The following is a 27,324-nucleotide window of genomic DNA, read 5'->3' on the forward strand; positions in this document are numbered from 1 at the left end:
AAATCCGAACTACAAGGCAGACAACGATTGATTCCATCTGGAGTGATGAATAAGGCTTTGCAGATAAGGCTCCACGAGGAGGTGGGGAAGGAGGAACGAGGCTTCTAAGCAGGAAGAGCAGCAGGCTAGGTGCCCCCAAGGTAGAGAAGTGCACAGCCGATGTCAGGGGGAAGAGTGGCTAAAGGTGAGGAGAAGGTGTGTGTCAAGTGCTAAATGCCAATCCGGGCAATTTGGAATTAATCCTGCTCCAGCGGGGCACCGGAGGTGGCCTTACAGCAAGGATGAGACATAAAGAAGCTGAGAATCAGATTTGGGGGTGGGGTGGGAAGGGAAAGCACGGGTTCCCGTCTTACAGGAGCAGAAAGGAGAACCCCAGTTTGGATCCCAGCTCTGAAGGAGCTCCCTGTGTGAAGTCAGGCGAGTCGCCCAGGGTCCTGGGTCTCCTGGCCCCACCTGTAGCACTCATGGATTTCCCAGATGGCCTTGAACAGGGGTACAAGCCTACAGCATGAGGGCTTCCTCGCCAACGCTCAGCACACCTGCCTCCCCCTCTCAGCCTCCCCAGCAGCCCAGCCTGGCATTCTCCACCCCAAGCAGGAGTCCCGGGTGCTGCGAAGCCCAGGAGCCTGGCAGAGCTGGCTCCATAACTCTGTGGCATCACAGACGGTGGTTTGGGAGGCTCTGCGGAGAAGCTGGGCCCCGGGCTCTTCCTCCTCCTCCTGCACCCGGCAGTCACGTTGGCGAACAAAAGAGAACTTGAGTAAGTTGTAGGAAAACCAAGAGTTTACTGCCATTTAGCTGCTGGGCCGTGGCAAAGAGAGTGTGCTCGTTCACTCTGTATCTCTCTCTCTCTCTCTCTCTCTCTGTCTCTCCTCGGTTCTGGCTCTCCATTTCTCTGCTTCACATTTGATCAGAACTTTGCCCTGGAATTAAGTGAAGCCATGTGGGGGGGTGGGGAGGAAAAGACAGGAGAGCAGAGCCCAGGCCCTCATGGCCGGAGTCCAAATCCTCCCTTGGCTGGGTGCCCAGGGGTGGTCCTAGCTTACTGTCAGTGTGTGCCTGAGGGAGGAAGGGAAAGGGGACAGCTAGAGTCAGGGCTGGCAGAGAGTAGGGGCTGGAGGGAGCGTGCAGCCAGGAAGAACCAAAGGTGGAGTGCTCTGGGAAAATGAAACTAGAAAGACCGCCAACAGATGGTTCAGGGGGCAACTCATGTTGCAGAGTTGGTGAGTGTGCGTGCGTGCGTGTGTGTGTGTGTGTGTGTGTGTGGCTATGCACACGCATGCTCTGTTAAGACGCTTTAGAAGCATCTCAGTGTCTTTGCCTGTGTACGTGTGAGGGTGTAACTGAATATAATAACGTGGGTGTGCGTGGCATCACAGGCATATACCTTTGTGTGCCTGCTTGCCTCTCCAGCCTCCGTCCCCAGCGCCACCCCGGCTCTCAGTGCTCTGGCCGTGTTGTTTCCTGATCATACTGTACCGTCCTCCTCCCCAGCTCCAAGCCCTCATGAAAGCTGTGCCCTCTTCCTACAGCCGCCTCCTCTCCTGCCTCTCCCCTCTACTTTCCTGATGTGCCCCGCTTGCTGTTCCTTCAGTGCAGCTCAAAGCTCACCTCCTCCAGGAAGCCCTCCCACCACCCAAGACTGAGGCTGAACTAGATGCTCTTTGTTCCAGCCCTCACCTCTCCTGTGCTTCCTTCTGTGAAAGTGCTCCCAGCTCCCCTACCTCACAATCCCTACCTCTTCCACACAATGGTGAGCTCTCTGAGGACAGAGACCATTTGATTCAGCTAGCTTAGCTCCAGACACATAGTAGGTGGTCAAGAATTCATTTATTCAATAGCCATTAACTGAGCACCCAACAGGTGTCAGGCCAGAGGTATACAATGGGCACAACAGAGACATGGTGCCTGCTTTCCTGGGTCTCCCCATTATAGGAGGACAGAAGACACATGGACACAATGCCATGCATGCTTGGATTCAGGAAACAAGACCCCCCAAGTGCACAAAATAAGGATGGGTGTAGGGAGTGTCCAGGAAGGCTTCAGAGAACAAGAGGTGTCCAAAGTGAGACGGAATAAGCGAATGAGGATGTAAATGCAATTACTAAACCGAATCTAAGGTCTGAGCTGAACCAAATGAGGGCTGAACCCCCAAAATAACGACCTGGGAGCCTCAATCCCTCCATCAAAGAGAAGACTGGTTCCCAAGTCCACAGCGGGACTGAGACGGGTGGTAAAACTTTGGGGATGGCCACACTGTGGGGCAGGGTGCCAGGCTTATCCTTACACTGGGTTATATTCCTGTCTGTCAATAACTGGCTGTGTGACCTTGAGCCAGTCACTAGCTCTCTCTGGGCTTCGGGTTTCTTGTCTATACAATAAGAATATAGTGGATTCTTATCACAATCCTAATTGAGAACCTGACCCCCTACTAGGGGGGATGGGGGAGGGTGGGGATTAACCGTGTAGTAATGACTGGTTGCTCAGGACACAGAAAGAAACTGAGCAGGGTAACTAAGCAGGATTTGGACCCCTGCCTGGTGTTGGTGCCGGCTGGCCTAGCCTGGCTGGGGCAGAGGATTCACACTGGGGAATTAGCTGTAGCACGGTGCTGTGCAAAGGACACTACCCTCTCATCAGAGGCTCCTGTCCCCGGGAACCCCTGTGCTGGCCTCCACAGCACTGCCTCCGCAGCCGCCCCCCCTGCCCCCAGCATTGAATGTCCCCACTGACTATGAGTTTCTCCAGTCAGAGGCAATAGCTTTGTCACAGGGCATCTTGGGAACTTACATCTCACGGTAAAAGTGGTTAAATGGGTTACATACCTGAGTTGGAGCTCAGCTACTTTCTAGCTGTGCGAACTTAGGCAAGAGACTTAACCTTCTCTGAATCTCTGTCTCCTCATCTGGGAAATAGCAATAATAGTATATACTTTTTTTTAAGTTTATTTATTTATTTTGAGAGAAAGAGAGGGGCAGAAAGGGAGGGAGAGAGAGAGAGAGAGGGAGACTCCCAAGCAGCTTCTGCACTGTCAGCCCAGAGCCCAGGGCAGGGCTGAAACCCACAAACCATGAGACCATGACCTGAACCGAAATCAAGAGTTGGAAGCTTCAACAGACTGAGCCACCCAGGCGCCCCAATAATAGTATCTACTTAACAGGGTTGTCACGAGAACCCAGATAATAATGCATGCAAAATGCCCAGAACGATGCCTGGCATATCAAAAACACTCAATAAATGTTGGCTATTATATGACTAGGCACTCAATATGGGTTTGTAGAACTAAGCTCTTGAACTTCCCCATCTGGCTCTTGTCTGTCTTATCCAACCAATGTATTCCAGTACCTAACACAATGCTTCACATATAATTAGAGCTCAATAGAAAAAAGTTGAAGTAATTAATAAAATGAATTAACTAATAAAATGAATGAATCAAATGACCTCAGTTTTTGCAGCTGTAAACAGAGAGGGCTAATGTAGGAAATCTCTGAGCCCCTCGCCAGCTGAGCCAGACTAGGATTCTAGGGGAATCCCAGGAACTCCCCCCAAATGGTGACTTCCCCTTAGTGAAGTCCCACGTTGGCCTGTCCATCTTCTCTTCTCCACAGGCATCCTGAAACACGGGGACATGCTGATAGGGCAGATGTCATCAGGTCCACCATGGTGGCAGAGGTGAAGCCAGGTGCCTGGTTCAGCCTAGCTCCCTCGGGGACATCCACGCAGGGCACAGGGACCTGACATAGAGCCCCACTGACTCTTTGGCTGTCTGGCAGGAAGGTGGGGCTGCTCCAGGCAGCGCCCAGGAGCTGGGGATCTAGGACATCCCCAACCATTGCCAGCCCTCTGGCTAGAAAGACACCTGACCCTGAACAAACTGGTAACAGCAGAAAGGAGATGCCACCACCTGAATAAATAAGGCATCCATTTGGGGAAGAAGAGTACATACATGCCAGTCCTTCCTCCAGTCTGGGCTCCTACCCAGGTTCCAGGTGGGATCCATGAGGAAGCCCCACAGGTGAGGTAAGGGCAGTCTGTGGGTGTGGCAGGAAAGGACTGCAGGAAGGTGTGAGGCCCTTTCCCAGTAAATGACATACGGGATTGGGATTGTTACGGCAGCTGGCTGTGTCTATCTCTTGCCCACTGCTCTCTCCCTGAGCTCTAGAACAGTAACAGGCCCACGGGGCACTGCAGCTGTAACAACTTGGGCATTTTATTCCCCAGGTGGGCTGCCAGCAGCCCTCCACTCCCTAGGGTGAGGAGAACGAACTGCCATTTGGAGCAACAGAGGATAATCAGATATGCTGACCAGGCAGAAGACTCTTCGATTGGGGGGGTGGGGGGGACCAGAAGAACCTGGGACTGAAATTACATAGCAGGCTGCCCCCCTTTCCTGACCTTGTGCCTCAGTCTCCTCCGTAAGAGGAGCCAAAATGTATGTTGCCTTATAACTTATCACAGTGGCCATCAGTGATTGGCTGAAAGTCTGTCTTCCCCTCTAGAGTGGAAGTTCCATGAGGATGGGCTAGGTCTGCCTTAGCTCTCTGTTGTGAGCAGGGCCTGTGGGGCTGGAGTCACTCACTGAAGTGTTGTGAAAGGAGGGGGGAGGGGAGGCTACTTTCCCTTCACCTAAGAGCCGGGGGAGGGGAGGGTGGATGCGGTGCAGAGAAGAACCAGAAGTCTCCTGGGCTCGGTTTCCAGAGAAGGCTGGGAGAGTGGCTGGCACTGCTGGCCCACGTCAGCGGCAGACATCTGGGGAGGATGGCTTGCCCCACATCACTGGGGGCAGTGGGTCCTCAGCTCAGAAAAGCAAACTTGTGTCTCTCCTCTGGACTTACTCTTTACAGGCCCTGTGCCCCCTTCCATTTGGGGAGGGAGAAAGGAAGGTGGCTTCTTTTCCCCCTTTCTTCCATACACGGAGCTCCTCGCTAGCCTCTCAGTGGGATGGTTAATAAGCCTTTGGGTGACATTAATTGCCGTGAGGCATTAGGGGCCTAATGAGAATCATCTTCCTTGATGACTCCAGCACCTTCCATCCATCCCCAGGGCCTCCAAGTGCCTGGCCAGCCCTCGGTAGCTGCGCCTCGGAGCTCCAGACAGATGTGGGCGTGGGGGAGGGCGAGAGCGGCTCTCGGCAGGCCCCGGTTCTAAGCTGAGACAGCAACAGCAGGCTGCCAGGGAGGAGGGAGGCTTCCAGGAACCGTCCAAGCCCATTTTCCAAAAAGAAAATGCCAGTTTCCTGGATAACAGGGTTAAGAAGTCTAGGGCAGAGTCAGGCACATGGGGGACATAGATTGAGCACCCCAGCTAGCCTTGTTCTGACCTACATCACCCCACACTCTCTGGACGCATGCACAAGTGTGGCGGAGTGGCCCTCAAGATCCATAGCCACCACCCGCCCCCCATAAGAGGTATGTCCATAGGCTTGAAGACCCCGTCCCTCCCGAGTTGAGTGGGATTGAGATCCGGCCCCTGGGGGCTGGGGCCCGACACCCAAGGATGCTATAAAATCATTGCCATTGATCGAACGCCTGGCTGACGGTTGACGGTTGACTTGTCGGGTCTGATCTGGGTTGCGCTCTAATGGAACCGGCCTGACGGTGGGAAAGAACGCCACCCCTGTCGCCCCTCCCCCTCGTCAGCAGGTGCTCTGGTGAGTGTGCCAGAGGGGCAGATCCCCACCACTACCCGCACGTCCCTTTAAAGGCTTGCAAAACAACCTGTAGAAAGGCACGTCCCCCTCCTCTCCCCCCCCCACCCCCAGCAGCGGACGGGTTTTTCCCCAGCTGCTCCCCAGATCCATCCCAAACGAAGCTGAGCCGACGAGTTCCCGCGCGACGGAGGGGCAGGGCGCGGCAGCTCGGTCGATTCCCACCCAGTGCCCCCCGAGAGCCCCGCAGAGACTCAGGGGGTGGGGGTAGAGTGCCCCCTACCCGCGCCTCTGGCAGAGCGGCTGGAAAGCACCTCCGGCGCCCGGCGAGGAGCGTGCTTCCTTTGAAAAGGGACATCGGTGGTTGCGGTGGCGTCTACCCGGGGGAAATGCAGCCACCGCAGCCGGCCGGCCCCGCTCGGGCCCCGGCGCTAGCCTACAATGGGGAGGAAAAAATAAAACATAAAAGAGAGGCGAGCGGAATCGCGAGGTCGGCCGCGGCCCGAGTCTCATTAAGGAGCCGCGCGCGCCCCCAGGCTGGGAATGCGGAATGGACACGTGGACCGGGGTGGGGGGAGCAGGGTTGGGGGGGGGGGGGGGTGTCTCCGAGGCGCGCGAGTCGTGGGCCGCGCGCTCCGGGCCCACGTGACCACGGGGAATCTGGGAGGGGAGGGGAAGGGAGCGAGCGCGCCAGGCTCCGCGCCCGCTACTGCCGGGGTGGGCGCTGAATCCCGGACGGGGGAGGAGGGCGGGCGGGCGCGAGTGTGTGTGTCTCTCTCGAGTCATTTACGGCGGAGCAGCCGGCGCGAGCGCCGAGGAGGCAGCGGCGGCGGTGGCTTCGTGCAACTGTGGCTCCCCCCACCTCCTCTCTCTTTTTGCTCCTTGATTCTTCTACCCCCACACACGTCCATGGGGAGCCGGCCCCCCTGCCGGCACCTCCTCTCGGCTCGGCCCCGTAGGCTCCAGCTGCCGCCTCCCTGGCCGCGGGCTGCGCGGGCGCCCGGTGCCTCGGCCCCTGGCGTGGCGCCCGGGTCTCGCCGCCCGCAGCCTGGGCTGGCGCGGCGCTCCGCTCGCCCAAACTGACTCCGAGAGAGGCAGCCGATGCCCGGCTGCACCGAGACAGCGCGCGAGCCGGTATCCGGGGGCAGGGCGGGGGCGGCGGGGAGAAGGAGACATCGGAGACTCTGAACCCCCGAAAAGTTCAAGGTTTGTGCAGGTCCCCCCGGGGAAGGCGACGAGCGAGGCGGAGCGGCGTGCCCCTCTGCTGAGACAGCGAGACCTGGGAGGAGAGGGGAGAGGCTCGGGGCCGCGGCGGGCTGGCCGAGCCCTTCTCCATCCTAGTACGGCTTACCGGCCGGGAGGCTGGAGTCGGCACCCCTGGCAGGGAGGGCGCGGGTCCAGCGCATTAGCCGGCTGTCCCGCTCCCCCGCTTCTCCGAGCCCCATCTCCATGGGGCAGCGCGTTCCGGCCGCACCACCCTCGCCCCAGCCGCGGAGCCGCTGCCCGGGCAGGCGGCGCTGAGCCAGCCTGCGTGGAGCCCGGGCCCTGGTCGAGACTGGAGAGAGCGCGCTGGAGCCGAGCAGCGAGCTCTGCGAGGGGACGAGCTGCTGGCCGCCTGCCTCGGGCATTTTGTCCCGGCGTCGCCCAAGGTGGTGGCGACCCGCGTCGCCGGTCTCAGCACCGCACGGAAACTTTTCCTGCTCCAGATGGATTAAAGTTGCCTGGATTTGCTCTTTCTTTGCGAAAGAAATCATTCATTTGCACCTAACCTGGAATTTCTATGCTGGGGCTGCTGCAGGGCGCTTGGAGGAAGGAAGCCGCGCTATCTATGTGGGGTTACTACCGAAACCGAAGAAACTGGGGCTTGCGTCGGAAATCTGCACCCTCGAGCGAGTTCGGGTTCGAGCTGGGCCTCGGGGCTGGGGGATCCAGCACTTGGCTCTAGGCAGTCCCCGAGACGCCGGTGGCCACTGGGCTCCGGGACCGCACGTGCGGCTCCCCCCTCGCCGCACAGATCCTGCAGGGGGCACCAGCCGGGGGAGGTGAAGGCTCCTCCCGCCCGGAGCTGCGCCCCTACCAGCTCCGAGGGTGTAGCCGGCGGCGCCTGGGACGCCCCCCTCCCCTCAAAGTGTCCCCGAATTGCACTCCCTGGCCCCCCAGAGCTTTCGGCAGAGACATTCGGGCGCCACGGCCACCCTGAGTTGGATGTGACCAAGCCCAGACTGGGGCCAAGTCGTCGAGGACTGTTGCCCCCTCGGCCCCTTCCCTCTCCCACCTCGGCCATGGCCCCAAGGATGTCGGGCCGCGGCGGCGCCGCCCTGCTCTGCCTCTCTGCTCTGCTCGCCCACGGTAAGTGTCGCGGCGCGGATTGGGAAGTGAAGATGCGGCGGGCGCCGCTGGAGGGGGCACAGGGGAGACTGGAGAAAGGCGAGCCCCCACCCTCCGGACTCGCAGCCGCGGTTCCCAGCCCGGCATCTCGGGCTGCTGCTCGAGTTACCTTCAGTCCCCTAGCCCTTTGGCGGGAGCGGCGGCTGCGAGCCCCGCCCTGGGGACCGAGACCGGCTCCCGAAAAGGGCGGTGGGGGGGGGGGGGGTAGGCACTCCAATCCTTTCCTGGTTAGAAAGAAGGGTCCAAACCCTAGAGTCTGGGGGCGTGTCCGCCCACGGAGATCTATGGGGATCCAAGGGATCCGCTAGATCGCATCCGGGCTGCCCCTCATTCCACTTTCACCCCCGCACCCTGCGGGGCTGGGGGCCGTTTGGGTCCGCGGGGATCCTGTCTTCGCCGCCGCGGGCGCGCAGGCCGGTGCGGGGCCGCGCCGCCGGCCGCCTGGCTTCCTGCGGCGGTCCTCGGGAAGGGAAGTGGACTGACCCGGGCCCCGGGAGCCGCGGCGGCTCGCCGCTCGCCGCCCGCCGTCCTGTGAGCTGCATCTAAATGGCCGGCTTAGCCGAGCCTGGAGGGCGGGGGTCTGGGCCACGGGCGCGGGCCGGGGCGGCGAGCGGCGCGCGGAGGGGACAGGCTCCGCGCTCTCGCGTTCTGCAATCTGTTGCGTCTGCTCCCTAGGCTCGCCCCGGGCTCCGCGGTAAAGGGGGTGGGAGAGGGAGGGGTCGGGGTTGGCGCGCTTTGGCAGTGGGACAGCAGGGATACGGGTAGGGGACAGAGGGTCGCTGAACAGCACCCCCCCCTCCCCAGAGTGGGAACTCCGAGCCGACGGGAGAAGGCTGCAGCGGGCCTTCCGCAAGCTGGAGGCGCTCCAGGAGGCGAGGGGCGCTGACCGAGCGGGGAGGGAGAGAGCTGGGGCGGAGGAGGAGAATGGAGAATAGAGGCCCCCTGCCCCCTCCCAACACGAAACCAGCAGACCTGGGACACATTTCCCCCACCGGGGGTGGGGGTGGGGAGGGCTTTGTCGCCCCACGCTGAGGGGTGAGCCTGGACAGGCTGGAGGCGGCTTGGATGGAGAGGGCAGGGGGCTCTCCGGGTTGATGGAAGACCCTCGATGTGTCGGGCTCAGCGTTTGCCCACATCTGCCCAGTCCTGAGGGGCCGGCCCAAGCCCCTCTTGAGCTTGTCCCCGGCCTCTAACCGGCTGCCTCTCTCACCCTGACCAAGGCGCGTCCTCACGGTTGAAAGAAGAAGGAAAGGAATGGGTTCCGGGAATCTGGGGGCCTGGGGTTAGGAGTGGGTGGGGAATAAGGCCCACCTTCCTCTAGGGTAGATTGGCTCTTCTCTGCCCGGGGCGGGGGGTTGACTCTGGGTGGGAGCCGGTTTGAGTTCAGTTCACCAGACACAGCCAACCTCAGTTCTTTATAAGAAAAATGGGCAGGGCAGCGGGAGGGGGGTAGGGGCAGGGTGAATGCAGCTGGGAACCAGAAATCTCGGCTCTGTGTGCAAGACTGAGGGTGGGGAGGGGGTGGGGAGGTGGGCTGTGCCCGTCTGGGCACTGGAGGTGCAGGGGCTGTGCCTGTGACCCGGCCCTGCTGAGCAGGAAGTGTGGGCGCCTAACAGGAGGAAACTGAGCTGGGGCCTGGGTCTAGGTGTGGTTCTGCCCCGCTCCTGCAGTCTTGTGTCTTATTGTTGGGTCTCCTTTCTAGAACCCAGCCATGGCCCCACCTGGGGGCAGCTCAGCCGCTCTTATTAGGTTCCCACTGCCCAGCTTCCTGACCCCTCAGCCTGGTATTAAAGATCCTTTCTCCTCCCTCACCTGTTAGAATCCTGCCTGCTTCCAGAGACCCAGCCCCAGTGGGGCCTTGGCGTCCTGGCCCTGCTTTTCCTGAGGGGTAGCAGTCTGCTTCGTTTCCTCCTGAGATGTTCCTGTCTTTTTTGCACCCCGTTAGTCCTGGAGTGGTCGAGGCAGAACGGTGGGCTTATTCTCCTCTGTCCCTCCACACAGCCAGTGCTAGTATGCACAGGACCCCTGGCTGACCAGCAATCAGAAAGAAGCTATTTGCAGAGGTGGGGTGGGATTCCCCCACTGACCAAGTGGTTTCCCTTCCTGGTTACCTGGCTCCCTTTCTGAGCCCCTTCCCGGAGTTCCCATGCCATGCCTCAATCTCCCCATCCTCAGGGAAGGGTGCCAGGAGATGCTCAAAGCTTGGGGAACTCCCCACTCCAGAGCTGGATAAGGCCAGAATCACAGAAGTTCCTCCCCTCTTCAGAAACAACCCGTCTTCCCTGGACTTTCCTCCTTCGGGGCTGTGTGACACCCACCCACCCGGACCGTCCCTCTGTCAAGAAAAGCGGTCATGGATTTAGTCTCACTTCAAGCTAACGCTTGGGATTTCTGGGCTCTCCAAAGATGCTGAGATAGGGGAGGGACTTGTAGTCTTCGGTGCCCGGCAGGCCACTGAGGCCACAGGCTTCTGACCACACAGCCAGACTGGGAGCCAGATAGCCTAGGTTTCTGTCTGACTCTGGCGCCATCCGGCAGGGTGACCTTGGGCTGTCTCCCTCATGCTCCCCATCTTGCACAAGCAGTCCCTCGCGGCCCTGCCCCCCTCACATTCTGCCAGAACCGCTGGGCAGATACCACGTGTGGACAGAACCCCACTACATTTTTAGGGCCCAGCTCAGCCTGTGGGGCAGCAGCCCTTAGCCTCAAGGCTTCTGCCAGAGACTATCAGAGAAGGCCACTTTCCTGCATCTGGTCTTTGGGGAGGCTTTCTGCTCCATTTTTAGTTTGAATGGGAGTTTAGGGGGGCAGGGTGCTGGTTAAATGTGTTGTAGAGCTGATAATGTCAGCCTCCTACTCAGTAACCTGCACTGGCTCCCCGCTGCCTGTAGGATCAAGGATACACTCTTTGGCCCCCCCTCCCTCCCGGGATCAGAGGCCCTACACGATCTTGTCTAGGTCTGCGTCTTCTCCTCGGTGGCACTTCCTGCCTCTCCGCTTGTGCACCCACCAGCCCCTCCCTCTGGAATACCAGCCTCCAGAAATCCTTACCTTGCCATCAGAACCCAAGTCAAACCTCATCTCTTCCAGGGAGTCTGCCTCTGTTACCCCTTGGCTTCCCACCAGCAGCCCCCACCCTGTGACAGAAACAATGGCTTTTTCTAGTGCAGCCTTGGCTCTTTGTGAGGCCTTTCCAGCACTCCTCGTGCGCCGGAGTGTGGGTGTGTGAAGGGTGTGCGTGAGCCTGTTTGTGCATGTGCACCCCTCCTGGTCCCCACGTCCTTGCATTTAGCACAGAGGCTATGTGTTCTTCATTTTTGCCCCACTCTCCAGGGCTTGACACATGGTAGGTGCTCAGAAGAAAGGGATGGGGTGGGAAGACAGCCCCGTCTTGAGGGGCCCTCCCAGTCACAATTGAAAAGGGAGCTCTGGGGGCGCCTGGGTGGCTCAGTCGGTTAAGCGTCCGACTTCGGTTCAGGCCGTGATCTCACGGTTCGTGAGTTCGAGCCCCACGTCTGGCTCATCCCTGACAGTATAGAGCCTGCTTGGGATTCTCTCTCTCTCCCTCTCTCTCTCTCTCTCTGCTCCTCCCCAACTTTTGCTTTCTCTCTCTCTCAAAATAAATAAATAAAGCTTAAAAAAAAAAGAAAGAAAGAAAGAAAAAGAAAAGAAAAGGGAGCTTTGGCGGTGGAAGGCGGAGGGGGGACATGCAGAAGCCAGGACAAGGAGGAGGTAGGCAGAGACACCAGGAAGAGAGCAAAGGAATGGGGCAGGGCCGTGCCCACACCCTCTTGAGGGGCACATATAGGGTACACATCTCTGGAGTGACATGTTATAACAGCACTCCATAGGATACGAACGTAGCGTCCCACGGCAATCTGACTGCACAACCTCAGATGCGTGCGTCCTCACCTTTTGGTCCCCAGCCTGGCAACCTCGAGCCTCCCTGGTAGGTTGGGGCCACGCTCTCCCCACCCCACCAATGACCCTTTGGAGATGCACGAGGGACACCGTAGAAGAGGGTCAGCACTGACCCCTGGAGTGAGGAATGGTGTTCCCCCCACCCCCCAACGCACACCCCCATCTTGGTCCTGGCCACATGGAGCCCTACACCACAACACAGCCTTGTTATGTTTAAGACCAGTAGGTGGGGATGTGTTATAAACTTGGCGGCAGAAAATGAGCTTTATTAGAATCCTGAGGATAACTCAGTGCTTGGCTGTAGGAGGCAAGGCCACGTTGGAACATGAGGGGAGGGCTTGGGGCAGCCTGGCTGGAACTGACGGACCCCAGGCCTGAGATTGGCAGTGAGTGCTCAATGAGGCTGCAGAAACTGAGACCCTTAGAGGCACTAACTCCAACCCCTGCCACCCACCTAGGGCAGGGGGGTGGGTGGGGGCGAGGGGAGGGCTCGCCTTGCTGCCCTACACATGGTGATGTCCATCCCCAAACCTGTGAATGAAAAGGACCACACAGCCACCGCTGCAGCCCTCACACAGATGAGGAAACGGACTCTCAGAGAGGGACGGGGATTGGCCAAGGTCACCCTGCCAGTTTGTTCTGGAATCAGAACTAGCACCAGAGCCCAAAGGGAGTTCCTGGAGTGGCCGTCTGCTCCAGGCCACTTGGCAGGGATCCCACCGTCTCTGTTGCCGCCCCCCCAACCCCTTCTCCCGGCTTTGTCCGAAGACGCGTTTCTGGCCTCAAGCCAGCCTCGAGTCCCAGCCAGTCGAGACAGCCAATCACCAGTGGCATTCACAGACTTCGCCGGGCACAACAGGGAACGTGGAGGGGTTCCGGACATGATCTTCAGCTCTCTTTCATGCGTCCAGTTGAAGAGATGAGAAAAAGGCCCAAATTCTGAAATTCAAGGTAGTTTGAAATCAGAATTCCCTAGGAGAAGGGAGGCGGGGGTTCGGATCCTGAATTTGTCATCCGCTTGCTGTGCAACCACAGTGAAGCCATCTCCCTCTCTGAGTTTTTTCCTTCTCTGTCAATGAAGGGACGGTGTCCCCCACGCCCCCGTCCACGTCTCTTGTTGTGATGGACAAGCCTGCTGTTTCGTCCCTTAACGTGTCTCTGCTCTGTGCGGTGCCTCGCTGCACAGATGCCCACATTAGATGCTAACAAGGGGATCGGCTTCCCTCTCTCCGTTCCCTCCCCAGAGTTCTCCTTACTTCTTCCTTGCAGTACTCAACACAGAATTTTAATAAGAGATTAATGAGCCAGGTGTGGTGGGGTTTTTTTTTTAAGAAAATGAATTTCTTTTTCTATTTTCCTACTCTTTTTACGTGGAAAGGGGGCCTCCTTACCATCAATTCAGTCAGCTCTGCTGCCCTCCATCTGTCCCCAAGGATGGGACACTGGTCTCTGGAGGCCAGTGTAATAACAGGGCACAAGCCTCTCTGGGGACACATGCAGAGAGGCCAGAAGTCCCCTTCTCCTTTCTTCTGTCCTGTTTGCCCCTTTCAGTCCCGCCTCCCCCAGCCCCCCCATGCACACACCTCCACCCCAGGCTCTGGAGACAACCCAGCAGGATGTATGGGACATTGGAAGCAATTGCCTGGATTACTCAACGCTTGTTGCAGCAGAGAATGAATGCAAGAATGAATAATTCGGTGCCGGAAAAAGGTGGAAAAGGTAATTGAAGGAAATCCCTTTTGGCCTAAATTTTCTGCCTTTGGAAAGTTTTGCTTTTTTTTCTTTTAATGTTGCATCTATTTTTGAGAGAGAGAGAGAGAGAGCGCGCAAGCCAGGGAGGGGCAGAGAGAGAGGGAGGCACAGGCTCCAGGCTCCGGGCTGTCAGCACAGAGCCGGACGACGTGGGGCTTGAACTCCGAGTGGCAAGATCATGACCTGAGCTGAAGTCGGAGGCCCAAACCACTGAGGCCCCCAGGCCCCCCTGGAAAGTTCTGCTTTGTATCAAACTTGAATCCTTCCTGCACTCTCTTGCTACATTCTCGCCCACACCTTCTTGGCCTGTGAGGATAGGCAACCCGTTACTCTCTTCTCTTGAGTGACTTTTCCTGTTCTGCCCACATGGGAGGCAGGGGGCAGGGCACATGCTTACTGGCAGAGTTTAGCAGCCTGTCTCCATTTCCTAGGCCCCTACCTCAGGGCCCTCAGAGCTGGGGAGTGATATGCCCAGGGTCAGCTGGGTAAACAGGACAACACTCAAAATAGTTGAGCTTTTCACAGGCATCTTTCTCCAAGAAGCCAGGTCTGAATGGCATCAGACCCTAGAGAGCAGTCCCCTGGCAGCCGGGACACCCTTAACCCTGAACCCTTGCCCAGGCACCCAGTCCCAGAGGTGGCCAATCCTTAAACAGAATGAGTCACAGTTGCACTGAGTGACAACCTCCCTGCTTTTCTGAGGGACAAAAGGAGAAGAGGGAAAATGTTTCTACCTCCCGGGAGTACCCAGTATGACAAGGGGCATCACGGTCTCGTGCCAGAGAAGCCCCAGTCCGATGAAGGAGGCACAGCCCAAGCCCTCAGAGATGGCCTTTGTCCCCTTGCACGGTGAGGGTCTGACGGAGAGAGACAAGATGACCACCTTCGCCCAGAAGTGCGGGGCCCCACCTTGCAGACCTCCTCCTCCTCTCCCCGCCGCCCCCAGGGCTGTTGGAGAGCATGGCTCTGGGCCAGAAGCGAGTGTGTTTTGGGTGGATTGATACAGACGATGCAGCAGACTTGTCACGGCAGGAGAACGGTGTCACGGGGAGCTCGCAGCACAGGCTTACGCTCACATGTGCACCCACATGGTCATGGGCACACCCAGACATGCTTGAGAGATCAGGCAGTCCTTTGGGGTTCAGATCCACAAGCTCATCTGAGTTCCACGGCAGGGGCGGGGCGAAGGCAGTGCTTGCGATCCCCATTTTACAGATGGCAAAACTGAGCCTCCACAGAATCCTCACCACACCAGCTCTACTTTCTAACCCTGAACAGGGAAGTCTTCTTTGCTGTACCTGTCTGTCTCTCACAGGGAATAAGCACGGACATGGACAGACAGACATGTGGGCTCCCTCATCTCGAGCTCCTCTCCCCTTACTCTCTAGACCTCTTTCAGTCCCTTGAATGAATGTTCTTTTCCGTGCCAGAGCCTCTGGACATGCTGTTCCCTCTGACCAGAACACCCTTCCATAGCCATCTCCTTGCTCAGCCTTCAGGCCAGAGTCTAACCACACCTCCTCTTGGAAGCCCACCCTGATTCTCAGGTGGGCAAAGACCCACTGCCTTCTGCAGCTCCTTGCCGATTTGCCGTGCGCATAACTGTGCTGTGTGGCCTCCCGGCTGGCCATAAGCATGAGTGGACCTGGAAAGTGGGTGGCCTCTTCCCGGCCGCTGTATTCCCGTGGTCTGCTGGGAGGTCTGGGACAAAATAGGCGTTTGGTGATTTGTCAGGTGAGTCAGTGAACATACCCTAGTGCGCATACTTGTGTACATAGACACCTTCCCCGTCACTCCGTGAGTATTCAGTCGGTGCTTACTGTGGGCCAGGCACCGTCACTCCATGAGTATTCAGTCGGTGCTTACTGTGGGCCAGGCGTTGTCTTAATCCGTGAATTTAACAAAAATCCCTGCACTCATGGAGGCTGTGTTCTTGTGGAAGGTGGTGAGGCACGCAGACAGCAAGTAATAAATATACTGTATTAAATAAGTGAATTGTATGTTAGAAGGCAAAAGGCGCTATAAGGAAAATAAAAAAGGTAGGGTATGGGGAATTGGGAGTGTGTGTGTGTGTGTGTGTGTGTGTGTGTGTGTGTTTTGGGAGGGGTTGTGCAGTATAAAATGAATGCTCACTTGATAAAGTGTCATTAAGCACACTTGAAGGAGGTAGGAAGCGAACAAAGTGAGTAGGGGAATATTACAGAGGGCAGGCCCTAGGGCAGGAGTGGGCTTGACCATTCAGATTCAGCAAGGAGGCGAGACTGGGCTGGACAACAATGCAGGATAAGGACAGCTGCGGCAGACGGGTGGCTCTTGTAGGAACATTGACTTGTAGGCTCAGGGAAATGGGGAGCCATAGCAGGGTTTGGAGCAGGGGTGACCTGAGCTGCAGGCTTGCAGAGCCCCAGAACCTGGGGTCAGTGCCGCAGGGAGGGACCTCTGTCTGCTCCCTTTGGCCCATTGACCCTCACAATCCCGGCTGTGGCTGCCTTTCTGGCTGCCCCACAGCCACCCCATCGGGGGGACGCCCAGGGTGCGGAGGGGGCAGGCTGCAGCAGAGACGATCCAAGCATTGGCAAAGCTGATTTCCAGACCCGCCCGGCCGAGGAGCCGTGTGGCTGTCCGGCCCTCCTCTGATGGGCTTGGACCTCTGGAACTGCAGCCCTGGATGCTTCCACGGCCTCTTCTTGCCAGGCCCCCACCATCGCCTCCGTGATGGATGCCAGATGCCAGTATCTTCATCTCAGCTGGGGCATTTGGGATGCTAAGTTAGCTGCAGTTTATGTCACAGATTCTGATTTTTTTTTAACTAATTATCATCCCTTACCAAAAAAAAAAAAAAAAAAAAAAAAAAAAAACCACTCCAGGGGTCAGGCGGATTATAGGCACTTGCTTGGACAGCGATCTTCTAGACCACTCTGATTTGGGAAGGAAGACAGCCAGGATGTGTGCCGGCTCTGTGTTCCAGGAAAGCAAAACCCAATTTCCCTGGATCCCTGAACACCCTGCAGTGACTCCAGATTACCTGTTGCTTTGACCTCTCCCTCTCTGTCCCTGTTTTATGTCCGCAAGAGCTGGGTTGGTGGCCCCTCCTTCCACCACCAGCCCCCTGCCACCCGCATGACCTCTGCAGCCCACGCCCCTTAGGCAGGGAGGCGACCCACCCCGGGGTGGGTGTTGGGGGACCGCACTCTCCTGGGCCCTGCCCCTCCTGGGGAGAGAGAAGTGGTAGGAGGCCTTTGTCCAATAGGAAAGAACTCTTGGATTGAAAATAGGAAAAATTACCATTTTCTCAGCTGCCAACACAGCAGAGAAATGATCTCAATTTTCTGTGGCTGTTCTCGGCAGGAGGAACACTGCCAGCCGCCTGCCCCATGCATGAGAGGTCTGAAATGCTGGAGGGAGGAGGCAGGCGCTGGGGGAGGTAGTGGAGTGAGATGCGGGGGAGGGGGGACTGGCATAGGGCAGAGGACTGCAGCCCTCCTCCAGCGCGGCCCCCACTGACCACAAGCCTGTGTCAGAGGAGCTGTTGAATTATCTAACTGCCTCACTCATCACTTCTGTTAACTGAGTACCTACCATGTGCCACTCCCTGTGCTGGGCACCAGGAATTGTCCCCGGGGAGCCAGAAGTAGACTTTGGTCCGTTTTGTTTCAGCCCTGATGCCCACAGCTCTCCTCCCCTACCCTCACTTTTTCCCTGTGCTTGACTCTAAAACCAACCTGCCCGGCGTCGTCACTTCCTGTGTGACTTCAGGCAAAGCCACTGAACCACTTCGTGCCTCGGTTTCCTCATCTGCAAATGATTATAAAAGTACCCAACTTGTAGGGTTGTTATGATTCGATAAATGAGTCATTGTTTCATGTCAGATGTTAAGAATAGTGACTTGGGGGCTCCTGGGTGGCTCAGTCGGTTCAGCATCCGACTTCAGCTCAGGTCATGATCTCACGGTTCGTGAGTTCGAGCCCCGAGTCGGGTTCTGTGCTGACAGCTCAGAGCCTGGGGCCTGCTTCAGATTCTGTATCTCCCTCTCTGTCTCTCTTTCTGCCCCTCCCCCACTCACACTCTCTCTCTCTCTCTCTCTCTCTCTCTCTCTTTCTCTCTCAAAAATAAATAAACATAAAAAAAAATAGTGCCTTTGGGGCACCTGGGTGGCTCAGTCAATTAAGCATCCGACTCTTGATTTTGGCTCAGGTCATGATCTCATGGTTCGTGAGATTGAGGCCTGCTTTGGGCTCTGCGCTGACAGCACGAAGCCTGTTTGGGGTTCTCTCCCTCCCTCTCTCCCTCTCCCCTCGCCTGCTCGCACACAAATGCCCTCTCTCTCAAAATAAATAATTAAACATTTAAAAAAAAATAGTGCCCGCCCATATACCAAGTGCCAAAACTGAAGGTTGTCAATGTCATTGTTGTTACCATACTAGCACATGCCCAGCACCTTGTTAAATGTAAAAATGAAGAAAATATGGTGCCTGTCCCAAGGGGGGCTTCTAACGGGGTGCCCTGAGCAAATGAACCATGTCTGCACAGACTGTGATAAAATGCAGTCGTAGGTTGTCGGGAGGGATAAAGTCGTAGGTTGTGGAGGGAGAACTCTCATAACTATTCAAGAGGTCAGGGGAGGCTTCACGGAGGAAGTGCCGCCCCTGAAGACCAATCAGTCAGCATCTACTGTGTGTCTGATACCCTAGGGAAGACAGAAATGCAGGGCAAAAACGGTTGCTGGCCTACAATTCAGTCCAGCGAGGGAGAGCCAAGCTGCCTGGGAAGGAGTAGCAGGATAGGCAGACTAAATGCAGGGTATATGGTTGGTAATTCTTTACCTGGATGATCTTTAGAGATCTCTCAAAGCTTTGACTCTATGTTCCATTGAGTGCTGGGGAGCTACTGAGTGCTCTGGAGTGAGGGAGTGACATGATCAAAGCGGGGTTCTCAGCAATGAGTTGGTTGGGGCAGTCTGCAGATTGGAGCAGTGCTGAAGAATGCTGTTGGGTGAGGGCTCTTGGGAAGGATGGTAAGTGACCCTAGCTGTCCTAAGAGGTACCACCATATGGCAAGGAGCCCAGCCTTAGAACAGATCTGAGTGCTGGCTCTGCCATTCTTCCGTGGCCTGACTTCTTTCTACTCCTTGGTTTCCACCTGTGAGGCCTGATGGCAAATGTGAGGTACAGAGCCTGCAGCGTAAGGCTCAGTGTTTGGAACTATCTTGATTATTTTAGCAGCTAAGGCCCAGGGAGGAAAGGGCACTTTGGCTCACAGCCATTTATGACCCCTGGGAGGTGGGGGGGAGTGGGGGGTGGGTAGACAGGAGTCCTGGAGAAAGTGGCTGGGTAGGAGGAGAGAGGCAAGATCGCCCTCAGTATTTTCAGCAAAAGCCCAGCCTCCCTCCTGTTCCCCACCTCCACTAGCAGCCAGGGCCAAGGGGACAGATCCCAGGGATCCCTGCCAGCTTTGGGCTCCAGGGAACTCTCAGACGAAGCCCTGTCAGGTCAGAGAATCGGGGTGGGTTTTCAAGTCATGCAAATGTAGGTTGACATCTCAGCCCTTGCCGCAGTGCAGCCGGGTGACCCAGAAGCCTCGGCTTCCCCCTCTGCAGAATGGGAGTAATGGCATTGTCTCTCTTGAGCTGGGCTGCTGCAAGGGTATAAGGGTGGACATGCCCGGAACAGGAGCCGTGAGCCTGCCGGAGGGCTCAGCCCAGTAAATGTGGTAGGTTCTGTTTGTTTCTTCCCTCTCTTGCCTGGAGCCAGGCCTCGCTGCTGGGAAGCATGGTTAAGACAGTGCCAAAGACTTCCCGGAGATCTGTTTTCTGGTGGTTGAGTTTTTTCATTTCGTTTTGTTTGGGGTCTTATTTTTCTTACCCTTATGCCTCCTAGCAACATGCTGCCTGTTTGAAACACAGGAGTGGTCAGCAGCCGGCCCCTCGTCCTCCCTCCATTCCTCTTCCTTTCCCTTCCCAGGAAAGCCCCCATTCCCAGTGCCTCTCCAGCCTGGGGCCAGGGGAGGCGTTCCTGGGTCCCGCAGCCGGCCCCGTGGCACTGCCTGGGTCTCACTGGGCCGGTGAGGCCGTGGCTTCCTGACATCTGATTGCATTCTCAGCAGGTGGCCAGAAATGGGGTCTGGGGTTATAGCCGCGGAGCCAGGGAGGTTCCCGAAACACGTGCTCTGGTGCGTCCTGCAGCCCAAAGCACGTGGAGAACCTGGTCCCAGAGCTGCCTCCTCCCAGTCCTCCGGCTCAGATTGCCCGTCTGCAAACAAAGAAAAGCAAACCCGTCCTGTAGGGGCGTTGAGGGCAGGGTAACCGAGGTTATGCACCCTGCCGGCATAGTCAGAACTCAGTACAGGTCTCGGTAACCATTTCTTATTCATATTGAGCCCCTAGGAGTCCCCTCAGGGCCCTGGTCTTGCCAGCCTCCCACCAAATCTTCCTCTGCCTCTGGGCTGTCTCCGCCAACCACCGGCCTTAGACACAGCCTTCTTCCCACTGGAGTTCATTCTCCTTGTCTCTGAAATCGGGGCTGCTATACTGGGTCCCTGAAATCAGGGCTGCTATATTGGATCATTGCTGCCCAATGGAAATATACCACATGTGGAAGGTACGTTTTCCTAGTAATCACGCGAGAAAACAGTGAAAAGAAACAGGAGAAATGAATTTGAACATACTCTAACCGATATATTCAAAAGGTTGTCATTTCAACATGTAATCAGCACGAAAGTTAGTGAGGAATTATTTTACATTGTTGGGTGTTTTTTTTTTTTTTTTTTTTTAATTTTGTGTTAAATCTTCGAAAGCCCCTGTGTCTAACTCTTACACATCGCGATCCCAGCCAGCCGCGTTTCAGTGGCTCAGTAGCAAAGCCTAAAGAGTAGCCACCACTCTGGACGGTGCAGGGATAGATGCTCCCCAAGGACCTTACCAAGTTCTCCCCTGGGAGGTTCCTTGGGGAGCCCTGGAGTCAGCCCCCTGGGACTGATGAGCTGGGCCACTGTCCTTTCTGCAGTCCTTGGAGATTCCCTGCCCATGTGGAGTCGACTCAGTTCCGCCCCAGCCCTGGGGTGATTCGTGGGGGACCTGGAGACCCATCCATGCAGGGCCCGGCAGCTCCCGGCAGCTTCCCCTTCCCGCTCTACCGGGAGATCCTGTAAACCACACATCACACCAAATCCCTCTCCGGCTCAGAGCCCTCCACCTCACTGAGAGTGAAGGCCAAAGTCCTTACTGTGGCTGACAAGGCTGGCACGATCTGTCACTTTTCCCGACAATACCTCTCTGACCGGATCTTCCTTCTCAGCCACTTGGCCCCCACCACACTGTCCTCTGCTGTCCTCATACACGCCAGGCACAGAGCCTCAGGGACTTGGCCCTTGCTGTCCCCCATCTGGCCTTTTCCCCCCAGATAAGGATGACTCATGCCCCCACGCCCTTCAGGCCTCCACTCAAGTGCATGCTGCGGGAGTGCCCCTCCCTGGCCATCCCCTATCCAAACTGGCCCTGCCCACACCTCCGTCTGCCCCCCACTGTTTCCCTTCACCGACAGGTCATGTAGTTACGTGTCTGCTTGTTCATAGACTGACACACCCTTGGAATGGAAGCTCCTGAGAACAGGAGCCACATCTCTTTTGTTCCCTGCTATATTCCCAGCACCTGGCTCGGGGCCGCTCAGTACAAATTTGTGGAAGGAAAGAATTAAAAGCTTGCTTCTTTCTCTCCTCTCACCTTTCTCCCCAGGGACCCACTGGGAAGAGAGATCTAGGAGTTAAATGGGTGACAGAGACCAGAGGGAAGTAATTTCTTCCTCCCTGCCTCCCTCCCCCCCTTCCTGCCTGCTTTCCTTCCTTCCTCCCTCCTTTCTCCCTCCCTCCTCCCTCCCTTCCTTCTTTCTTTCCTTCCTTCCTTCCTCTCTACCCTCCTTCCTCCTTCCTTCCTCCTTCCTTCCTTCCTCCTTCCTTCCTTCCTTCCTCCCTTCCTTCCTTCCTCCTTCCTTTCTTCCTCCCTTCCTTCCTTCCTCCTTCCTTCCTTCCTCCTTCCTTTCTTCCTCCTTCCTTCCTTCCTCCTTTCTTCCTTCCTTCCTTCCTCCCTTCCTTCCTTCCTCCCTTCCTTCCTTCCTCCTTCCTTCCTTCCTTCCTCCTTCTTTCCTCCTTCCTTCCTTCCTCCTTCCTTCCTTCCTTCCTCTTTCCTTCCTTCCTTCCTCCTTCCTTCCTTCCCCCTTTTTCCTTCCTTCCTTCCTTCCTTCCTTCCTTCCTTCCCACACTCATCTGCCACATCCTAACTTGGTGGTCTTACAAAAATTACTTCACTGCACTGTGGCTCAGTTTCCACATCTATAAAATGGGAGAATAAGGGCACTGGTCCCATAGGGTTGTTGGGGTGAATAAACACCTTAATGCCAGTAATGTGCTCAGAGCAGTGCCTGGCTCGTAGTAAGTGCTCAGTAAATGGTAGCTCCAGTTTTACTCTGCACACATTTTTGAGCACCTACTCCACGCCTACTGTGACAAGCAGTGGTCATGCGCAGGGAAGACGTGTTCGCCAGCTGATGTGGGACAAGGGCGGAAACCTCCAGTGCAGCAGAATCGGTGCCAGGGCGGTAGAGGTGCCGGTGACTTTGGAGACGCGCAGGGTGTGGCTTCCCGTCATTTTGCAACAACCGCTCTCAAAGGCTCTGCAAACTGGTGACTTGAGCTCCGGTAACTACAACTGGGGCAGCCATTCTGTGCAGAGTCTTGCCCGCCCAGTGACTGTGGCATGCTCGAGAGAGTACAGCAGAGCGGTTCGAGAACCCCGTTATGACAACACCCACCTCTTAGATCATGGGGTCCGATGGGCTCATGTACGTAAAGGAGCCAGCACTGCCTGGATGCAGAGTGTAGACCAGAGAGACCAGACCTATTATTACCCTGGCTATTGATGTACTGGCCAGAGGGAAGGCAGACAGTGTGAATCTCCCTGCACACGGCGCCCTGCCTGCAGCTGGCACTCTGTCAGTGCGTGTTGAATACACGGAAAGCAGGTGTCCTCTGATGTCCTACCTGCACCGTGGCACAGAAGGGCTGCTCAGTGGGGTGAGATACTTAAGGTCAGAGAAGCTTGGGTCAGGGAAACTAGATGGGAGCTACGTGCCCCTCTCATGCCTCCCATCCATATTTGAAAGATAGGGACACTAAGGTCCAGAAAGGGACAGATCTTGGCCCAGCTCACACAGCGGTCTGTGATGGCAAAGCCACACCTAAGACCCAGGTCCCTGATGCCCAGCCCAGTGGGCTTGCCAGGGTGTCTTCAGAGGTTTTGCATGAGGGCATTAGAGGCGAGGGTGTGGCCAGCAATCACTGGAGGAAGCCGGTTGGTCAATCGCAGATCAGGGTAACCCTGCCATCTCCGGCTTCCCCCACGGCTGTATCTGGGGGGTAGGTCTCAGCGGGCATGGTGTTTACAACCGAGTAACCAGATTCCATCTCCAATAATCACATCACAAACAGCATGAAATGCGAACTGTGGGGAAGGCTTTGCTAAATGTGCAACCGGTTTTCTGATTTTCCCTCCGCTCGCTCCCCGCCCCCACTTCTCTTGCCGCCGAATCGCACGCCCGCACATGGATGCACACATACGTGACCTGCATTCTCCAGACATCCAATTCAGGCCTCTGATCCCAGCCCAGCCAAGGTCACTTAAGTCCTTGTTCGAGAGAGCAGTTTCCCCTGTCTGGGGGGCTGGGCAGGAGGAGGGGGTGTTTGAAGATCAGGTTCTCATCCCTCAAGACCAAGACCAAGAGTGTGGTACCCTGGGCAGTTCAAAAGTGGCTACTACACACTTTATCACCTCATCACAGGTAAGCCCAGCTTGTGAAATTGGCAATCCTGATCCCCATTGTATGGACGAGGAAACTGAGGCTCAGAGAAGGGAAGTGACTGGTCCAGGTCATAGAAGGGGAAGGCTGCATTTGCCTGTTGAGAACTGTCGTCTGCTCCCCCTGGGCCCTATCTCCTGAGTCTGTTGGTCCAGGCCCAAGGCTTCTCCTCTTGCCCCAATATCAGAGGAAGAGTCACACCCATTCAGCTTGGTCCCAGAGCCATCAACTCACCCATGCAGGTGCCCCAGTTACAAAAGGGGAAACCAAGGCATACATCCACTGGTGCCGGCTACCCTCCTCATGTGTCACATCTCTTCGCCCACCATATACTCCCCATCCATCCATTTCCTGGGTCCCTGGCTGCTGCTACCCCAGCCTTGAGAGATTTGTCAGAGCGGGACCCTGCAGGCCCCCTCCCCCTCCCCACACCCCTCAGAATCCAGATTCTCCTTCTTGGCAACCCTGCAAAGCTGATCTGCATAAAACCATCCCCGGGCCCTGCCTTTAAAAGTCTTCATCTTTTCTCTTCTCCCTAAACGGCCCCTAAATGATTTCTGTAAATTGCTCTAAGTAGCTCAAAAAAAAAAAAAAAAAAAAAAAGAAATAATAATAACTCAGCGAGTGGCTGCCTGACCAGAATGTGGATGGCTCTCCTGTCTGGCCGCAGCTCCCAGCTCCTTCAGGCCCAGCACCCACGCACAGGGTCCTCTGCTCCTTAACCCAGGAAGGGGCGGCACTGCCTCTGAGACCCCACCTTGCCTCCTCCGTCAGGCAGGAGCATCCCCCATCAGACAGGAAGATCCCTGGGACACTGACATTCTCCCTTCCCCTTCCCCCACCCCTCCAGCCTGTAGACCCGCCAAAGGTAGAGCTGTGTCTCCCTTCTCAGTCTGGGGCTCCTCCCCCATTAGACATGAGGCTTTCCCAGGAGAGACTGCACCTGCCCGGTCAGGCAGGGGGTTCTCTCTGGGCAGGACTAACTCTCCTTGTTCTGCAACCAGCTGCCCTGTACAGCCTCATTTCCTTCACCCATGTTAGAAGCTTGGGCCCTGATTCCTAGACTGAGCTCCATTTCTATGACTCAGTCAAGCATGCACACATTCATTCATTCATTCTACGAAGCTTTCCTAAATACCTCCTTTGTGCCAGACACTGACTGGGCAGGTGTCCTTCTGCAGAGTTGACTCCTTTATGGTGCTCCTATTAGCAGGGCCCTCAGACATAGGCCTAGTTCTCCTGGGGATAGGGTATCCAGCCAGAGGGCCAGCTGGGGCGGCATCCCTCATGGACATGAGCCCAGCCTCACCCCTTAGCCACCGTGATGACCTCTTGGCCAAGGTGGACCAGAGAGGGGCCCCTCTTGGGGAGCAGAGGCCAGGGGTGGGAGGGAGGTGCTTCCAAGGAGACCCTGGCCTGCCCCCCGCTTCCCTCCATAAACTCTCCCCAAGCCCCCCACCCCCACCATCTCCTGGCCACAAGGGGCTGAGATCAGGGCCAGGAGACCTTGATCCTAGCAACCTAAGTCCTAAAATGGTGGCATGGACTTAAACAAGTCTCTTCTCCCTTCCGGGCATCAGTTTCCCTTTCTAAGAGGTGACAGAATTGGACTCCATCAGTAATTTTTTTTTTCTGACCAGGGAAATACATAATCCGTAATATATTATAATATGTAATATATATTGCCAGAGATATACATAGTCTATAATGTATCACATACTATATATTACATATGATACGATTACTATAGGATGCAGTCAAAGCAGAGCTACTCATTATATGGAGAAGAGAGGTGTCCCCCACTGAGGGCTCATCTGCCCCACCCTCCCCTGCCACCCCAGGGCAGCCCTGGAGACACCCGAGGGAGCCCAGCTGGCAAGCTCTGGGTCTACTTAATCCACCCCTGAGGCCCCATCCACTCTGCCTTTGGGGGGGTCTGGCTAGAGCTGCCTGATTAGGGGCAGTCCTTCCACCTCTCTGGCCCCAGTTACCTGGGGCCACACTCAGTTCCCCTGTGGGGTGAAGCCCATGAGAAGACTTTGGCTTTTGCCTGGGCCCCCAGCACCCCCTAGGGTCCCTGAATGGGTCCAGCCTCCGGTTAGAAGTGCTGGCATGAGAGCTACTCAGAAGGTGGCAGGTGGGACCGGCCCCAGGACAGCCCTGTCCACCCCTGACAGGAGGTAGATTATTCTAGATGGGATCAATCCCATTTGTCACCCTCCCTGCATTCCCGGTGATGCGCAGAAGTTGAAAGGGGGAGAATAAACAGACATAGCCCTCCGCTTCTTTTCCGATTTAATTGGAACCCAATTAAGTGAGTAATTGTTACAAATGTGAAATCACCTTCCACCAACTTGGGGACATGAGCCTATGCTCAGCCTGACCCTGTGGGACCCAGGCAGGGACCCAGCCCCGGCCCAGCAGTGCAGGCTTTCCAGGGGCTGGGGAAATGGTGACTCACAGAACTCCTGACCGCGCCCCCCAAAGCTGGGAGAGATGCGGAGGATCCCGTCCAGCCCCTGCTGCCCGAGCACAGCCTCTGGCCTCCACCCTCTGGTGTCACATTTGGCTGCCAAACTTGACTGACCCAGGATGTGGACTCCTCGCCCCAGGTCTCACAGACACTTGCTTGGTCCGAATGCAGGTGCGTGGAAGTGTCACCGTCGAGGCAGGGACGAAGGTCCCCAGAAGAATGGGGGTGAGAAGGGGTGAGGAGCAGGTGTGATGACAGTGTCTGTGGATTCAGGGGCAGGGAAAGAAATAGAACAACTCAGGTAGCAGTTCTGAATCTTGGCTGCACATTCAGGAGTTTGTAGATAACTCCTGGTGTCTAGGGTCCCAACCCTAGTGATTCTGAGGCCACCAGCTTGGGGTGCGGCATGGGCTCCCAGGTGATTCTTCAGACTCGCTACTGGGGCAAAAGGGGTCGGGGAGGAGTGAGACAACTGTCCCCTTCCAGGACCCACCCAGACCCGCCCGCCTGGCGTGGCTGGGGAGGGGTCTGGGAACCTGCATCTTACAAAGCTTCCTAGAACCTGGATGATCCCGGTGGGGATGTCCCCATGCTGGGGTCCTCTGGGGAGGGGACACTTGGAGGGCCTGGGGGCCAGAGGCGCTGGGGTCCCTGGGGAAGAGGAGGAGGCTAGAAAAGGTGTTAAGGATGGGCCTGTCTATTTTTAAGTGATTTGAAGAGAAACTTTCTCTGGTTTTCTCTCTTCTCTTTCTCTCTCTCGCGTGATCTTGTTTCAGGACCCAGAACTCAAGGTGACACTCTTAGAACTGCTGTTCAGTTTCATTACACACATAGTAGGTACCCAATAAATATTTATTGAGAGGCGCCTGAGTGGCTCAGTCAGCTAAGCGTCCGACTCTTGATTTCGGCTCGGGTCATGATCTCACAGTTCGTGAGTTTGAGCCCCCATCGGGCTCTGTGCCAACAGCATGGAGCCTGCTTGAGATTCTTTCTCTCTCCCTCTCTGTCTCTGCCCGTCCCCCATGCTTGCTCATGCTCGCTCGCTCTCTGTCTCTCTCTCAAATAAAACTTTAAAAATATTTAATAAACACTTTATAGGCAAAATCTGTTGGGTGGGCTAGACTGGGAATGTAACTGCTATCAATGATACTGGCTCTATGGAGGAAGGCATTGAAATGTGTTTCTAATACCCAATTTCCAGCAAACTTTTGATGAGCAGCCATGTAGAAGCTGGTGTGTGTGTATGTGTGTGTGTGTGTGTGTGTGAGGGAGAGAGAATATTCTGCTCCCAGTGAGCC

General features: G+C 56.4%; 1 protein-coding gene across 1 annotated transcript in view; it reads left to right on the forward strand.

Annotated features, from left to right (window-relative positions):
* The first annotated feature begins 6,383 nt into the window (after positions 1 to 6,383).
* TMEM132E (transmembrane protein 132E) overlaps positions 6,384 to 27,324 on the forward strand; it is a 55,861-nt gene continuing 34,920 nt past the window's right edge. The window contains exon 1 of the mRNA XM_060646702.3: positions 6,384 to 7,996. Coding sequence (XP_060502685.1) covers positions 7,930 to 7,996 — 67 coding nt within the window. The 5' untranslated portion in view covers positions 6,384 to 7,929. The remainder of the gene's footprint in view (positions 7,997 to 27,324) is intronic.

The sequence above is a fragment of the Panthera onca genome, chromosome E1 (assembly GCF_046562875.1).
Source record: "Panthera onca isolate mPanOnc1 chromosome E1, mPanOnc1 haplotype 2, whole genome shotgun sequence".
NCBI lineage: Eukaryota > Metazoa > Chordata > Mammalia > Carnivora > Felidae > Panthera > Panthera onca.